General features: G+C 43.9%; 1 protein-coding gene across 25 annotated transcripts in view; it reads right to left on the reverse strand.

The window, feature by feature from the left end:
• celf2 (cugbp, Elav-like family member 2) overlaps window positions 1-18,749 on the reverse strand; it is a 210,065-nt gene that overhangs the window by 137,245 nt on the left and 54,071 nt on the right. For 2 of the 25 annotated variants that reach the window (XM_032589665.1, XM_032589662.1), the window contains exon 1: window positions 930-1,324. The exons of 20 other annotated variants lie outside the window; for them this stretch is intronic. In XM_032589665.1, coding sequence (XP_032445556.1) covers window positions 930-1,006 — 77 coding nt within the window. In that variant the 5' untranslated portion in view covers window positions 1,007-1,324. Of the gene's footprint in view, window positions 1-929; window positions 1,331-18,749 lie in introns of those variants that run through there. 3 more of the 25 variants (XM_032589661.1, XM_032589666.1, XM_032589667.1) reach the window with 3 other exon arrangements.

The following is an 18,749-nucleotide window of genomic DNA, read 5'->3' on the forward strand; positions in this document are numbered from 1 at the left end:
TTTGGCACCATGACTCAACAATATTCTCCTAATTACTCCCATTTATGTCCATTTGGAGCCAAATAGAGCCATCACAGCTGCATTAATCCTGATGTATTCCATATCTTATCTATCATCAGTGACTTTTAATGAGTTTTTATTCCTCCCGCCCCAACTTATTGGAAGAATAAGTGAAATTAAAAAGAATAACTGGAGCCCAGTGAAGGTTTCGCTCTGCTGGGAAATAAAGGAGCATGATCCGCCAGCAAAAAGGAAGCATGAGCGGAGCGGACAGAAGCGGGACATGCGGGACACATGACCGACATGTCGGGAAGAAAAGCTGCCTTTGTCCCTGCGAGCTGCAAACGCACGAGTTTAACGCAATTACAGCAAAATGCAATTAGCGGACACGGGATAGCGGCGCATTCCTGCGTCCACACACACACACACACACACACACACCAAGTGTCCAAAGTGAGGAGAAAAACACGCAGCCAGGGCGTCAACGCGCGCATGTGACACGCATCTTCACTTCTGCGCCTTTTCTGATCTGATTTCCTCCAGCAGCAGCGGGGAGGGAGCGGGGAGGACGGCGGGCTTCATGCGCTCCTCCGCCGGCTGCAGAGTCCCGAACGCGTCGCTCCAAACCCGGGAGGTGGTGATGATGATGGTGGCGGTGATGGCGGATGTTCTGCATGCTCGGCTCGGCGCAGCGGACCGGAGAGGCTCATAAAGGCGGCGGCGTTAATTCCTCATAATGGCGATCATTCATCAGCATCCGGGCTGCCGCGGACCGCGAGCCGCTGCGGTCCGCACATCCACCCACCGACCACCGAGATCCGGACCGGCCGTTCATTCTGACCCGATTCAACATCTCCACACCGGACAGCCGCAAAAAAATATTAAAATAAAAATAATAACAATAGCAGAAAGAGAGGAGAATAACTTACATTCTGTCTCCAGGGACGAGCAAGCGGCTCTCCACCATCATATCGGGCAGAAAATCCAGGTTGTAGGCTGAAGTCATGCTGCCTGCCTGGCCGGTGTCTGCGGCGGTGTGCGCGCCTCCCTCCGGCTGTCCGTGAGAGAGAGAGAGAGCCTCCCCGGTAAGAAAGGAGCGTCGCTCTGCCCGAGCTGCGCCTGGTCGCGGAGACGGAGAGGGACAGGTGCAAGAGCCGAGGCCTCCCTAAAGGCGGTGCAGCCTCCAGCAGTTGTCACATTCTCCCCCCCTCCCTCTGCCTCTCTGGGTCCCGGTTCGGTCCGGGTCCGGTCGCTGCTGCTGGTTCCGATCCGCCTGTCCTGGATGGTGAAGCCGCTCTGCAGCAGCGCAGCTAGCGGAGCCGGAGGAGCGGATCCAGGGAGGCGTGGCGCCGCAGCGCTCCTTAAATAGACTCGGCGCTGCGCGGGAAAGTATTCACACCCCTTCAACTTTCACACAGTTTCATTACCGCCTGGTTGTCCAGTGGACAACTGAAAAGTGTGGCGTGTGTTTTCTTTGGAGATGTATTTCCTTTCCGGATGATTGCATCACTTCCTTTAGTGCAGCGCAGTGAGTCCAGGCAGGGCTGGACAATATGGCGGAAAAACATATCGGCGTTTCATATCAGTCGATATTGATAACCATTGATCAGTTTTTTGTTTTAAATATCTGAAAAGACCAAACTGGTGGCAGAACCTTCAGGTTTAATCCTCAGTTTGTGGAAACCAGAAACTGCTGCTGCGCATGTGTTCAACAGGTTGTTGCTAGGTAACCAAAGAATGAATGGGTTGCTAGGTAACCAATGAGTGAGTTACCTAGTTGATTCCAACTTAGTTTAGCTAGCCATGAGAGGTTGAGAAGCTAAAGACTTTCCTCTGCCTACATCTCCCAGAATGCTGTGCGGTTTTGGATCACAGTTCAGTGAAATTATTGATTTATTATTTATTGATTGGTTTCATGGAGAACACCCAGCATCATGTAAACCAGTTAAACCAGCAGCAGGTTCAAAATTAAAACTTTGAACGTCTCCAAATAATTAAACGAAACTAAAACCTGAACATGATGCTGCTTCACTGGAGCATGGTAGTGGCAGCATCATGCTGTGGGGAGGCTCTTTACAGACACTTTGAATCTAACCGAGCTTCCACGCTTTAGATATCTAGTTAATTAATATTAATAAAATAAAAAACTGCATAAAAATGTACAGACTTTTGTAAATTATACCAAACATATAATTTACAAATATTAGCAGAAATTTCTTCAAAAACAACATCTGAATAGAACAACATGACATCCACACTTTGGATCACTTTGTGTTGCTTTTTCATTCTTACAGACGTTCAACACTAAAAACTAAAGTTTCTGGATATTTTTTCCATATTTGTGTATGATCAGCTACAGAAACCGGCCCTGCTGCCTGCCGCTCGCCGCTTCATCCGTGAGGGACGACGGATTCCCAGAGCGAAACTCTGTGAAAGGTGAACGGAGCCTGGTGCCGGAAGCCCGTTGAAAGGCTGTTTACATCGTTTTAAACTGAGTGGGAATAAAAACACCAATAGGTATTTGGTTCCTTATAACACAGTAGGAGTGGAACCAGTAAACCTTTTATGGATGCAAAAGCAAAAACCACCAACTTGATGACTTTGTGTTTCAGTGTTTGATATGATGTAAAGCACTTTGAAATGCCTTGCTGCTGAAATGTGCAAATAACATTTGATTGATTGATTGATTGATTTAAATGTGAGACTTTGTCTGCAGCTACTTGATCTCCACGTCCAGTCAATAATCTGTCAACAAATCAATTGTTAGTTTAATAGATTCTTGCTCTGAAGCTCACGCCGCGCTGCACAATCACCATTCAGAGCAAACAGAATATCGCCGCAATAAAAGCTCAGCCAGTTAGGTGATTCACACTCAGATGAGTTGACCAAATTTGGAGAGGTGCAATTACACAAGGGGATAGCTTCATAATAATCATCCAGCCCATAATTTGCTGACTGTATTTTGTGCTGTGTTAATTGTGTGGGTCCAGAACGGCTCCCTGTGGAAGTGGATGGGGCCTGAACGCACCGCGGCGCCGCAGCGACTCCTCGCCGCCCCTCTTCCCTCGCTCCCTGCAAGACGCAGAAGAAACGGAGGCACTCCAGTGAAATAATGAGCCTCTCTCATACGAAGGAAGGCGGCTCTCTGGGGAAGAGGACGAGTATCTGGGTCAATGTGGGGAAAATGTGCTCAGTCTGCACACGTAGAGCAGCTTCTCTGTGTGGAGTGGGCGGGGCTTGGAGAGTGCATGGATCCACCTGACGCTGTCCCGCGGTGGAGGCGACCGGACGTTACATAACCCCATCACATGCTTCGATCGAACACAGGCATCGCCGGCGGTAACGGCAATGGAGAAGCGCCGCTCACGCCTCCAGTTTCTCCCTTCTGGGCTTCTGTAGTGCCCAGAGCAAATTACATTTAAAACAGTCATTTACCTGCCAAGAAACGCTGGATAGTCCACAAATCTCTCTGTCAACACATCTCACTGAAATTACTCTACAGCAAAGGAGCAGGGCTCTTTTGAGAAGTGATGACAGCGTGTTCCTGCTGAAAATAACCTGAAATCCACAGAAACAACAATAAGCATGACAGGAAGCGGATAAAGCAGTAGGTTAAACTAATTCAGCCGTGTCACCGCTGTTATCGCTGCGCTGCTGTCAGATAGGAAGAATTATTTATCTCCTCCCACAGATTCACATCATCTTGCATTAGTTGTAACTCAAGAAGACAGAACTCGTCTTCCAGAAGCAGATAATGTTGTTCCTCTGCAAGCCTAAACTCATATTAGATCTAGAATATTAAACACATCAGACGTCCAGCTGGAGACCAAAGACCAAAAAGTCTGAACATATGACAAATCCTCTGGAAATGCTTAAAACTGCCAAATATACATCAACATTTTCCTTCTTTCCACTCTTGCAGGTTCAACCAATCAACACCAATTAAAATGAACGCTGCGTCCGGATTGGCTACTTTGTAAACATTAGCCGTTAGCTCATCAACTAGCATGGCGTCAACATATTCCAGATTCCAAGATGAAGTTTCCTTCAGACGACGGAAAATTAGGACCATTAGAAAAACTGAGGGGAACATTTCCACCAAAACTTTGAGAAAGATAAACTTTCTACAACATTTCTGAGATTATCTGAGCTTTTTGGTAGAAATTTACTCCATTTTAATATCTGCACCAGTTCTAATACACCATCAAACCTTAAAGTACAGAAAGATTTTCTGCAAATAATTTTGTGTTACATTCCACAGAAAAATACGCAAATTCTCCAGCAATCAATGGGTTAAGCAGCAAGTCCATAAAGTACACAGTGTTTCTGAAACACACACAATGTAACAGGATTAATGCCAGTAAAGATGGCCGCCACCCAGCAGCGCTTTGTTTAGGCCGTAAAGGAAACTGAATGATATCCTGGATTGGCTGTTTAGCAAATGCCATCCAATAACTAGAATTATAATAATATTTCAAATTTCCAAACTGCTTTTTCGTTGTAATCAGCTACAAAAAACAGTACCATTAATTTTATTAAATTTTCCATAAGATGATTATTCTTGAAGGATAAAGTTTGTTTCAGTTTGTTTGATCTCCCACTGCTCAGTCCAAAGGTTTGGCTGTTGATCTAAATGGTCGTTCTTCAGTGGCAAAGTGTGTGCGTGTGTGTGTGGGTGTGCGTGTCGGGGCATGTGTGTGTGCATGTCGGGGCGTGTGCGTGTGTGTGTGCATGTCGGGGGGTGTGTGTGTGCGTGTCTGGGTGTGTCGGGGCGTGTGTGTGTGCATGTCGGGGCGTGTGCGTGTGTGTGGGCATGTCGGGGCGTGTGTGTGTGCGTGTGTGGGTGTGTGTGCATGTCGGGGCGTGTGTGTGTGCGTGTGTGGGTGTGTGTGCATGTCGGGGCGTGTGTGTGTACGTGTCTGGGTGCGTGTGTGTGTGCATGTCGGGGCGTGTGCGTGTGTGTGGGCATGTCGGGGCGTGTGTGTGTGCGTGTGTGTGTCGGGGCGTGTGTGTATCCAGGTAAACCTGGATAACTGCGAGCAGAGTCGCCGCCCGGCTCCAGGTTCTGAATCGACTGCGACGCTCATATCCGTCTGGAAAACAATCAAGCAATCAAATCTCCTCATTTGCTTCTCATTCTAAACAAATCCTTCCCTCCTGTTCGCCAAACAAAACCTTCCATCCATTAATAAAACATGATGAAGATGCTTTTTCAGCGCGCTGCTTCTGGAGAGAAAAACCGGCCTGTTTTTAACATGCACCCTGCACAGCTGGAGGTGAGTCTTGTTTGTTCGCTTGTTCCACGTGTTTCTGGTCCTTGGAGATAATTAGCCTTAATGGTGCTGAAATACCCGGAGAACAAAGGAGGAAATCAAAGGAAACAGGACGAGCTGACGCCATAAAAGGCAGGTTGAGCCTGAGTTTTACTGGTCAGATCCAGTCAACTCGTCTGAAACAAGCCGTTCTTTATCGCTGCCTGCTCCTCCTCGCCTCGCCTATCACTCCATCTCCCAGCCTGAGGCCTCGTGTTTCCACATCCCGCTCATGGCAAGGTCTGCCTCTGCCATCGCTCCTCTCTCTCCGTCTATAGTTATTTCTGTCTTTTCTCCCCCTACGTCTCTCCATCACCTCGGGCTGAGGTGGGGGCTCAGCTGCCCGAACAATACAAATCGATCACTTAGAGAGGAGGGGGAGGAGATAAGAGGGAAACAATGAAACTGGGCCAAAAATAGCAGCTCTGACACAGAAAATTAGAACAATAAAGGAAGAGAAAGTGAAAAGCATCTTCTCCGAGTCCTGCTTGGATCTCAGGGAAGGAGAGGATGGTGCCGGAGCTTTTCACACGTGAATATTTAATGAGCGGCTCATGAATAATTCAGAGCAGCAAGCAGCTGCGTTTGAGCGTAAGTGGACATGTGAGGAGCCGGACCCAGACAGAGCCGACTGCTGCCGCTCATCCAGCGGACGGCCGGCTGAATGAAGGCGGCCCCAGCCTCCTGCTCGCCCAGATCCTCCCTGACAGCTAACTCTGCCTCCATCACTCTGTCCTCACATCAAATTTTCTCCTCTCCTGGACGCTCGATGCGTCTGTGCCTCGGTGTGTTATTGGCCGCGCTCGGCTCCGGTCAGGACATTGCGTTCCAGTTAACACGGATCCCTGCTCCACCTGTGGTGCTGCAGCCTCCTCCAAAATGCTCGCTGACCTGTTTTGCACAAATTCTGACACTACATTGACTCGGATCGCAGCTGGACTGATGAAGCAGCTTTCCTTTTATCTGAACCCAGGAGTCTCTGAATCAGGACAGGTTCCTGATTCAGCTTCAGCTGACACATATAAAGGTTTCAGTCGGGTTTGCCTTCGGTTAGTTTGGTTTTCTGTAATGTGAAGAGCTGATTTTCTGCAACTTTAGTGTAAACAAGTGTTGCAACTTGTGTTTTGTCATCACTGAAAACGTGCGTTAGCAGGAAACATAATCCTCCCCTCCAAAAGGTGGCGACAAACTCAAAGTTCACAAGTCAAACAATCAGCAGAGAGAAAAGTAAATCTGAGACAAAGCATTTACATCCTCGAACTGAAAGATACAACGATGATGAGATGGCCGTCTATTTCTTCATCAGTGTGCTTCGTTTTTAAGCAGGAAGTTAAACTGATGCAAAGAAGACTCAAACTTTAACTCAATTTAAAGATTAAATCTGGTTCACACACAGAAATACAACCAAGACCCGTCCAACTCGACTGTTAGCATTATTAGCAGCTAATATTTATTCCTTCTTTATGTCACCATTGGTTTTTGTTTCACAGAGAAGCTGAAAAACTGTCAGATAATTAGTTAAAATAATTCAGGTTTCTCCTTCCTTCCTGTAGCATGCTAGCTGTCAGCTACAGAGTGTTGAAGCTAATGCTCCAGACTAAGCTAACAGAAACTAGCTTAACTTCCCTTAAGATGGAAATATTTAGGTTGAAGTGATAAATAACTTAATCGCAGTGTGGTCAAACGTCTGAAAATTTATGGTGCTTCTGCATTTAAGGACTCCATAACTCCCAATAATCATCTGTAGATATTAGCGTTAGTAAGCTAATATTAGCAATAACATGCTAATGTGTTAGCATGCTCATTCAGACCACAATTAGAAAGACTATAATATGAATATGAACCACAGCATAATCAGTGACCAGAGATGATTTCACTTTATTGTTCAACAAAGAATCAAAAACGCTGCAATATAAAAACTTTACATGAGTAATGTAGGAGCTAATCTAAAATTATTCATACCCATGGCAGATCGAGGTTAAAGTAAAATATTAATCTAAGTTATTAATCACATTGTCAATGTATACAATATGCTGATTTTGAAGAACTGCCTCATTTGCAACAAGTCTTAGCTAATTATTTAATGCATTCAGGCTCTATTTGTGATGTTTGCTTAACGCAGCATAAAAAGTTTTACACTGCAAAGAGGCAGTAAAGTCATTAAGAAACTACAAATAAGTTGTTTCACTGCTAAAACAGCAGAAGCCCCAAGAAACAACTTCTAAATAAAAAAGTTAAAATAGCAGAAGTAAATGTTTCCACTGGGTTGACGCATCGTCTCGGCTCCTTTGAGCTCAAAGCAAAAATTCATTACTGCTTTTTTAATAACTAACAGTCATAATCAGACTTTTCTGATTGGAAACCATATTATAGATAATCTGATGAGGGAGTAAAGATTAGGGTAATGGCAAAGAGGTCCTCCTAGATTAAAGACTTGGAGATCAACAAAAATTAATAATAATAAATCAAAAGAAACAAAAAAGCTGTTCAACAATTAAAAGACTTTGATGGCTGTTAAACCAATAAACACTCAGGATTATTTTGTAAAAAATAAATAAAAACTATTTGTCTAAAAAATTATCATCATTATACATTCAGTCACATTTTGCTCATATCAAACTTTAAATGTAAATCTGCTGTAAAGCTTAATAAACAGAACAGAACCTGAACAGAAATATTATGTAACTGTTTCAAGATGGCCGACTGCGTCACGCATCCAGATGGACACACTGACAGATCAAGTCCAGTCCAGTCAAACCAAAACCTCCTGACCCGTCCGCTGACCCTCACACACCGGCGGCCTGCAGAGGCCCACTGGCTGCTGGTTTTAACGGGCTGTACTGGACCGGACTGGACAGCACTCAGGTCCACTCATGTAGAAACGTCCTCAACAAAAACTCTGCTGCTGGGAGAAACTTGATATTTTTACCAGAACTGTTCAGGATGATCTGTTGGCTTGGTTAGTTAAAAAATCTGATGTTCTAGTTCCTTTTAGATCCACTTGCTCTGTTGGACCTTTAGTCCAAATCAACCAACAGATAAATGTTGTAAATAATAAAGCTTCACCATTTATGTCCAACCACAGGACAAATGAGAGCGTGCTGTTTGGCCTCTTTCAGTTTATACAGCAATAAAACTGCAGAACGTTCTCCTTCTGTTGAAGAGCATTGTGTGCAATTTCTCACATCAGTCAAACAACAGAAACTTTTTTAAACGAGCCATTTTGTGGAGAACCGCAAACGATGCAGAGATAAAACTGCAGCCACCGGCTTACAGCTTCACATGGAGCTTCACCTGAAGCTTCACCTGGAGCTTCACCTGGAGCTTCACATGGAGCTTCACCTGGAGCTTCACCTGGAGCTTCACATGGAGCTTCACATGGAGCTTCACATGGAGCTTCACCTGGAGCTTCACCTGGAGCTTCACATGGAGCTTCACCTGGAGCTTCACCTGGAGCTTCACCTGAAGCTTCACATGGAGCTTCACCTGAAGCTTCACATGGAGCTTCACCTGAAGCTTCACATGGAGCTTCACCTGAAGCTTCACCTGGAGCTTCACATGGAGCTTCACATGGAGCTTCACCTGGAGCTGCACATGGAGCTTCACATGGAGCTCCTGGCTTCACATGGAGCTTCACATGGAGCTTCACATGGAGCTTCACCTGGAGCTTCACATGGAGCTTCACCTGGAGCTTCACCTGGAGCTCCTGGCTTCACCTGGAGCTTCACCTGGAGCTTCACATGGAGCTTCACATGGAGATTCACCTGGAGCTTCACCTGGAGCTTCACCTGGAGCTTCACATGGAGCTTCACCTGGAGCTTCACCTGAAGCTTCACCTGGAGCTTCACCTGGAGCTTCACATGGAGCTTCACCTGGAGCTTCACCTGGAGCTTCACCTGGAGCTTCACATGGAGCTTCACATGGAGCTTCACCTGGAGCTTCACATGGAGCTTCACCTGAAGCTTCACATGGAGCTTCACCTGAAGCTTCACCTGGAGCTTCACATGGAGCTTCACATGGACCTTCACCTGGAGCTTCACCTGGAGCTGCACATGGAGCTTCACATGGAGCTCCTGGCTTCACATGGAGCTTCACATGGAGCTTCACCTGGAGCTTCACATGGAGCTTCACATGGAGATTCACCTGGAGCTTCACATGGAGCTTCACCTGGAGCTTCACCTGGAGCTTCACCTGGAGCTCCTGGCTTCACCTGGAGCTTCACCTGGAGCTTCACATGGAACTTCACATGGAGATTCACCTGGAGCTTCACATGGAGCTTCACCTGGAGCTTCACCTGGAGCTTCACCTGGAGCTCCTGGCTTCACCTGGAGCTTCACATGGAGCTTCACCTGGAGCTTCACCTGGAGCTCCTGGCTTCACCTGGAGCTTCACCTGGAGCTTCACATGGAGCTTCACCTGGAGCTTCACATGGAGCTTCACCTGGAGCTTCACATGGAGCTTCACATGGAGCTCCTGGCTTCACATGGAGCTTCACATGGCTCTCTGTTGCTGGCAGAGACGAATAAAAGTGAAAGGTTTCTGGTCTGGATCCAGTTTTTATATTTTCTCCCGCTCTGAGGTCAGAGTTTGGACGTTGGTTTGCTTTATCTGCCCAGTTTCAACCACCAGGCTGTTTGAGACGAAGTTAACGATGCTGCCCAATGCATCATGACGCTGCCACCACCGTGTTTGACAGCTGCCAATTACAGCTGCAGCACGCTCGGCTGCGCCGCAGGTGGAGCGGACTAACTACCAAGACTAACTAACAAAGTTACAAAACTGAAACTGAGAAAACATTTTCGTTAACTGAAATAAAAACAAATGGGGGAAAAACTATAACTGGAACTATATTGTGTTTATAATGCTAACTAAAACATACAGAAAGTTTACATTTTTTTTGTTTTTGTGTTTATGAATCTATTTTTTAGCCTTTCAAACTGATGAGAAATAGATTTTTGTTTCCCACACAAGCAGGTTCCATCAGCTGTAGACAAAATATGCAAAATGGCAACAAAGGTTGGGAGAAAACACCAATCAGTCGGTTGTTTAACAATAATTTCATAATTCTTTAGGAAACATATCTTCTGTTTCATTCACTACCAACCCGATGTATAATCACAATACTCTGATCTTTTTTAATCCTACACATAAAAAATTAGCAAATGTATAAAAAAACTAAAACTGCTTCTATAACTACTAAAAACTGAATAATAAACTAATAAAAACCAGCAAATACACTCTAAAAACTAAGTAGAACTAACCCAGATAACCCTGGTAACTACTCTACTCCTCTAAACTTTATTTTTATCCATCTTTGCCTCGTCAATGTGTGTCTGGTGGATTTGGCTCATAAGGAAGAACTGGTCAAATCCCACTGGAGGTGTATGTATACATCTGAGCCTGTGTGTCTGTTATTAGAGAAAATGGTGTCTGGTTTAGTTTAGTTTAGTTTAGTTTAGATGAGTGAAAGGAAATCAGATTTCCTCCAGAGCAGGTGACGATCAGCCTGGACCTAAAACGCTTGGTGACGTCCGACGTCGTTCTGAATTTCGCCGCCAAGCCGCTCCAGGTTTTACACTCGGCACTGATTTGTCCTCTCAATGCAAATAATGGAGTATGGATGGATGCAGCGCGGCCACTCAGAGCGCCGTCCGCTCCACCTGCGGCGCAGCCGAGCGTGCTGCAGCTGTAATTGGCCATCGCATCGATGACAGAGAAAACTCGTCCATTCATCACATCTCCCTCCTCTCTCTCTCTCTCGTCCCCGCTGCTGCCAACCTGGACCAATCCCCCTCCTCCTCCTCTTCCTCATTAAACTGGGACCCAGGCAGTAGCGGTCACTGCCTCTCATTTATTTTCATTTGAAACTGGTGCAGCTCCACTGATCCTCTGGGGCTGCAGGAGAGAGAGGAGGATGGTGTCATTCTGATAACAGCCAACACACACCTCACACACACGCACACACACACCCACCATAATGCTTGTGCGTGTGGACGGGACACGCACACACACTCCCAAACACAAAGGCGTGTCTGTGTGCGTCTGCCTGTGAGTAGATGCACTTTCACACCCATTTCAATTCATTTCACGCACATATTCACACATTTCATGTACCTGCAAAGCGCCGCGCTCCGCTCCGCTCCTCCTCGTCTTCCAGACGCCCCCCACCCACCGGCATGCTTCTGTCTTGATTGTGTGATTTTTGAGATGGTGATGATAGCCGGGTGTGAATCAGCGGCCGGTTAACCTGCACCTATTGTCACCTGTATGATTGCCTGTATTGATCTGGTGTCTGTTGCGTCTGTGTGTGTGTCTGCAGGGGGCTTCCTGCAGGAGTGTGTCTGTGCATTTTATTAGACGCCCCGACGGAGCGGCCCTGCCTGACACTCGCCTGATTGAAAAGGGGCGAGGCAGATTAAATCGCCGTGGCGACGGAGACGGCGTGCGCCGGGCTGCTGTTTGGAGACGGCGGCGGGCGTTTTGAAACCTCACGGCTCTGACCCACCAGACTGAACTGATAGAGGACTAACGGGACCATTACACAGGGACGGGTCACTGACCCAAACACACACACTCACAGGAAGAACTGGGTGGAGACCAGAAGCTCATCTGTCTCCCTGCTGCACTTCAGATTCAAATAAATCCCAACTTGGAAGGAGTTCTCCTAATAACTCACTGTCTTCAAATCAAGGAAAATGCAGCTTCTTCCCAGCAGGGGCGGATCTAAAAGGGGACATTAGGGGGGCCAAGTCTTTACCCTAAAAACTAAACTCTCTTTTTTATGTGCAGAAGCCTCTTAAAGCCTTCAAATTAAATATTAATTCACCAAAAATTTTACTTCTCAGGTAAAAAGACTTGATATTTTTGAAGTAGCAGTCCAAGAATTTACTCACATTTTTACAAAAGAAAAAACACTGTGAGCGTTTTTCTAATAATAAGTGACTGCTCAATTATAACACCTTACCTAATATTTAGAAATTATGCCAAACTGGTAAAAATAGAAAGTGACGTAAAAATGCTGGTATTTTAAAGACTAAAATGTGAAAAATGATACAATTACAAATTAACTAAATGATAAAGGTAATTTATAACTAAAATTTATCTGTTTTCTTCCAAAACACAAAAAATCTTTTTAGTGTTTTGTGACTTTTTGTTGTCTCAAAATTACACCTGTGTGAAAATATTTTGAGTATGTTTCAATTTTAAGGACAATGCCTAAACCAGTGGTTCTTAACCTTTTTTCAGGTACCGAACCCATCAGTTTCATATGCGCATTCACCGAACCCTTCTTTAGTGATAAATAAAATAATTTTTTTTTTCCAAATTCAAGACATAGGTATGAACTCACAGCAAGTTACAGTGTTACTTTATTCTCGCCCCCAAAAATATTTTGGCCCCATAAAAGAATTTCAGCCCCCAAAATATTTTTTTACTATTTTACTAATTTAAAATAAATTTGGATTTTTTCAAAGAATGACAAATTTTTTAATAACTAAATTTTTTTTTTTTTAAATTTAATTTGTTTTTTGTCGTTTTGAATCCACAAAATACTTTTTTGGGGCCAGAATAAAGTATTGCACAAATTATATACCTGCAAATCAGTGAGACTCCTGCTGCTGTTTTTGGGAGACCAGTTCAGAGAGGCGTGGCTTCAGAGAGGCGTGGCTTCAGAGAGGCGTGGCTTCAGAGAGGCGTGGCTTCACCTTGGCAGGTGCATCTTCAGAGCAAAGTCTGTTCATTTTCTTCTTTTTTTGCTCGACATATTTAGTATGGATTAAAATATTAAGAAAGAAACCACGCGACGTACAACTACGACAGCCGCTGATGCTGCGCGTACTAAATTCCCCGCAGCCCTGATTGGCCGAGCAATGTAACATGATCCTCTGCAGCCAGTGATGGCCAAGCGGGGCGGGTCATCACGACTTTACACAGGTGTGTCTTTGCCTCCGCGGCAGAGGCTCCGCCGAACCCCTGAGACTGACTCATCGAACCCCTGGGGTTCCATCGAACCCAGGTTAAGAACCACTGGTCTAAACATAATATAATAATAATAATAATAATATTTAAACAGCTTTTATCAGGTGATCTTATCAATATATTCTTCCACAACTGTGAGGATATTTATAATCTAGATGTGACCCAACATGTTGAACATGAATGCAAAACCAAGATGGCTTCCACTCAGTAAGGTAAACTTCCTGTCAAATTGTCACGGAGATCCAACCGTCGGAGCCTCGTTAAAATGCTTCTTTCTACGTTATTCCAGAACCACATTTCACTTCTGAAGCCTGAAATAAAATCCTGGAAAAAGAAACAATTATCGTTTCTTTGTATTAAAAGCGTCACCAGGAGGTTTCAGTAAAACAGAAAAGTTACTTTGTTTTGCCTTATGAATGAGCCAAAGTCCAAATCCAGCTGCCTGAGGAAGCAGAACCAGAGCAGCACACAGGGGGGCGGGACTTCCTCTAGGCTGTGGTGCATTCAGGGACGCCTCGGAAACCAGATCGCCTAAACATCAAAACAACTCTACAGTGATGTAAACACTTTGGATTCTCAAATGTAAGCACATTTTTATAAAAGAAAAAAATCTTGATTGTTTTCAGGTAGTTTTATGGTTGTGTAATTTAATCGGGCATCATCTGCCTGTGCGTCACATTTACAGGTGTACCAGAAACATGCAAATACATTGGTTCCGGCCGGAACCTTTGTATGTAGAAAACGAACAAAAACAAAAAACTACTAATTATGTTAACATTTTTTGTGGATTAAAATCTATGTAATTATTTAATGGAGATAAAAGACAATTTATGTTTATAATAATCAATTAACTTAAAATAATTTATTATCCTGAGTGAGAAAGTGGCTGCTGCTTTATCAGAGTTTGAAGAATATCAGTGAGGGAAAAAATCAGTTTTTTACACAAATCATCCAAACTTTTCATTTAACTGTTCAGTATTATACTGTACTGTGTTTTATAATGATTCATATGGAGGTGTAGAAACCTGAAATCGTATATTTTAATGTATTTTATAGTTTACTCCTGTGATGATTTGAATTATGACAGTTTGTTAGATTTAATATCCAACTAAACTAAAATGATGAACTTTTCAGGAACAGAAAAACCTAAAAGCTGAACTTTCCTGCCAGATGCTGCCAAAACAACTAAAACACTCATCCTCCTCTTCCTCTATCCGTCCTCTGTCCTCCTCATCTATCCGTCCTCTGTCCTCCTCATCTATCCGTCCTCTGTCCTCCTCCTCTATCCCTCCTCTGTACTCCTCCTCTATCCATCCTCTGTCCTCCTCATCTATCCGTCCTCTGTCCTCCTCATCTATCCGTCCTCTGTCCTCCTCCTCTATCCGTCCTCTGTCCTCCTCATCTATCCGTCCTCTGTCCTCCTCATCTATCCGTCCTCTGTCCTCCTCATCTATCCGTCCTCTGTCCTCCTCATCTATCCGTCCTCTGACGTCCCCGCTGTCTCAACCTGCCACTCACCTGCTGGAACGTTGTTCCCGCAGGCTAAAGGTGTGGAAACGTTCCCTTCCTCGCCTCTCGCTCGAGGAACCGTTTGATGCAGAAAGTCACATTTTTCATCTGGAAATTGCAAATGAAGGGCATGCCTCAAAAGCAGTTTCATTTGTCACCCAATGAAGCATTCACCGATTCAGTCAGTAAATTATGGTGCAATAAATTACTACCTGCAAACATCAATGAAATATGTTGACTCGTTGCAAAACAAGTCAACCTCAGCACGACTGTTTTTCATGATCAGGTGCGCAGCAGCGGCTCGATTCTAATCTTTTATGCAACAGGAAGGGGAGTCGGCATAAAGTGGGACCGCTGGAGTTCCACCAGTTAAATTTATCCGTAATGGGAACTTTAAAAATAAAAAATGCAACATTGGGAGAAGGTGGAATGCATTTTAGATGGAGAGGAGCGAGAGGAAGCGAGCAGCTGGGGATCTATTTTGCTTTGCCATTATTATTTTCAAAGCAGGGATGCCGCTTTTCCTCCCGTTCCCGTCGCTGCCATCGCTCCTCATCACCCCCCTGCCACCTCCTCCTCACTTTTCCTCATTTTCACCAAAAGTTTGACACGCAGAAAAAAAGAGCACATATTTATCCCGACCTCCCGCTCCGCCATCATCCCACCCATTTGTGTTTAATACCTGCTAGAAATTGCACAGACTTGAATAAATAAGTAAAATAAATAACAAAGGCTTTGCTAGATGGCTGGGAAAATGTCACATCCTGCTTCGCTTGAGTGGTTGCCTTTGGTCTTAATACCAAAGGCCTCCCATCAATCTGGATCTCATCTCTCTTTCTATTAAACACAAGTGCAAGCTCACAAATCAGGTTGGCAAAGATTCCCACCGCCCTGGGGGGAATCTCTCTCAGTGCAGTTTACAGAAAGTTATATATAAGGAAGATTTTATGAGCAGAAGATGAAGAATGAGAACACTGACACAGAAATGTGCTGCAGCTCCTGAAACATCAAGGAAAAAAGTAAGAATTCATCCATATTCATGCATGTGTGGGTGGAATAATACAAAAATGTAAATAAGCTGAAAGGCAAACACAGCGACTGTTTGATGAGAGCCGTATCTAAACAAAAACAAGTGAAATGTGAATGAAGTCAAAGGTGAATGACTCCAATCTGCCACATATTCAATTAGCAGCAGCAGAAAGCTGCCAGGACTCAATCCTGCTTTTTAAAGTCCACTGAAAAACAAACATATCTGGAGCCATCAGCTACAGATTCATCTGTAAAACTCCAGTGGGTTATGTTTCAGTTTCACGGTTTGGTTTTGTAATTTTTGTCACTTCCTGGAGTGTTGTGATTGGTCCGTCACTCCCTGGTTGTTTGTGTTAACAACACATTTAGCGACTGAGTTTGAGGTATAAATGCTCAACAAGACAAATTATTGTTTGTTTTCAAATATTTATGCACTGCAATCAGTTTGACTGCTCTGTCAGATTGGGGACAGAGAAAACGCCACAGAAATGCAGCTTTTCAGAAAAACCGCATGAAAAGTCAGGATGTTACTCATCTCCATGACAACGCAGGAAAATGGGACGAAACCAGAAGAACGGGATATTCTGCTCGACCCGACGCAACGGACTCTGAGCTGGAGGTTCCTCTGGTTAAAACCAAATATTAACAAGTATTTCTGATTTTATTTCTAGAGCAAATATCTGAGGACACTTGAAATGAGACAAAACTAAACTATAAGATAAAGGTCCACTGGCAGATTATTTCACTTTTCTATGAATATAAATGGATTTTTGACTAATAAGTAAATAAGTAAGTTCACTAGACCAAACACAATTGGAAAGATTTTGTGTTTTTGCAGTGAAGTACTGAAGCAAAGTGGCATCTGGGTCAGGAGAGCTCCTGGTGTGTGTGTGTGTGTGTGTGTGTGGGTGTGCGCGGGTGGGTGTGTGTGTGTGTGTGTGTGTTAGCTGATGCTCTGACTGCGTCGTCCTCTAAGCTCTGTTTTCTCTGTTCCCTTCATGATTTACAGTTCAGTTTAGTTAATGAGTGACTGGAAAACCTGAAGTTTGAATTCAACAAAACAAAATGATTTTCTGCAGGATCATAAATACCAGCAATAATAACCGTTGAAGCTCCCTGGTCTGTGTCTGATGTTTTAGCTAAAGTTGGGTGAAATTGTGAAAATGTGCATTTTTTGTTTTATCTCATTTCCAAGCTTTCCAGGAATGTAGGGCAGCAGACTAGCAAGGAGCTGCTGCTTCTCCCATGGGAGGAAACTTAAACTGAAGCTTCCAGGAACAACATGCGGAAACTCTCCTGGAGACAAACTGACGGTGCGACTCCAGGATTATTATTCACAGTCTGGATTAGACCCAACGTACGGAAACTCCTCTGAAAACAAGGCTGACTTTCAGTTTAATCAGATCAAATTTGAGTTGTATTGTCCTGGTCAGACTGTGTGAACTGCTTCTCCTGGTTATTTTCTATTTTACATTTTAAAAAGTGTAAATATTTTGAGATCATTTCAATAAAAACTGTAAATTAAAAAACAACTGATAATAATTCAAAGTCTTAACAGTTAATTTGAAGATAAAGTTAATCTGTGGGAAAATCTGACAGATTTCTATAATTTATCTGAATTTCCTGTTGGAGTTTATGTGAATTATGTTGTCATGGTAACCCAAATCCCATCCAATAATCTAGCATGGCCACTGTACAGACTACATGATGATGACCAGATCATTTTACAACGAATGATTGTTGCAACAACGAATGAAGTTCAACTAACTTCTGCTCCAATCCGGAATAAATTCAATTAAAACTCAAGTTAATTAGTTTTTTAAGTGCTGGGACCACAATAAAATATTTAAACTGAGTTAATTTCAAGGTCTATAATTAACTACAGTTCAATAGAAAACTATATATTGACAAAATAAGCAAAGTTTTCATTGAAAAATCAGTTTGAATGATCTGACTGGCCAAACACTAGCACTAGCATTAGCAACATGTTTAGCATTAAGATGCTACTTTAGGCTTAAATAGTTTTGCTGATTAGCTAAGTCCTTTTAGCTAACATGAGCACAACAGTAGCCTTTTCCAGCATCCAATCAGATCGCTTCGAAGCAGAAATTAAAACCCAGAAGCCGGCGGAATGAATTTGTTGTCCATCGATGTTAGCGGATGTAGCGTCAGATTTATGGCCGTACCAGAAACACGATTTATAAATTTAATTAATGCATTAAGTTCCAGCAGCTAGTTTTTTTACATTATATATTCTTCTGTTTTGCTGTACAAGTTTGATAGAAGATTGAATGACCACCAAATATAAAATCAACAAAACATGCAAAAATCTGATGAAATATTAAAATTTAACCCAAAAGTAAATCCAGTGGAAGTGGATTTAACCTCCCACTGGACAACTGGACCCAAGTGGAAAACTTCAACGTGGACCAGTCGGGTCTCCAGAGGCTCGGCCCGGTCCGGCTCGGCCCAAACGCGGTTCAGCGATTGGCGCTCCCAGAGGAGGCGCTGCCAGATCAGACTCTGCACATACCTGGCACATCACAGCCTCCCTGCCTCAGGAGGCTGGGCTGAAGACACGGGCAGGGAGCGCTGATTAAAAATTCATCTCTGTTTATTATGATTTATGCATGTTTCACTGAGCCAGGGACGGAAAGAGAGGAGAGGAGAACAGCTTCATTAGTGCATATTGTGCATCCATGTATGTGTGTGTGAGTGTGTGTGTGTAGCAGGTGGGGAATAGTTAAAATTATGGATCGTACGTGAGCTTCATTAGAATGTTTGGCATTCGGGCCGAAATCATCCGTCTTCACCAAACACCTGCATCTCCCTGAAAAACAACAATCCAAATCCCAAATTATGTGAAGCACTCGGCCCATCAGCATCCAAACGCACAAGACCCTCTCGCTAAGTTCTGCCTTA

Source organism: Xiphophorus hellerii, chromosome 17 (genome assembly GCF_003331165.1).
Source record: "Xiphophorus hellerii strain 12219 chromosome 17, Xiphophorus_hellerii-4.1, whole genome shotgun sequence".
NCBI lineage: Eukaryota > Metazoa > Chordata > Actinopteri > Cyprinodontiformes > Poeciliidae > Xiphophorus > Xiphophorus hellerii.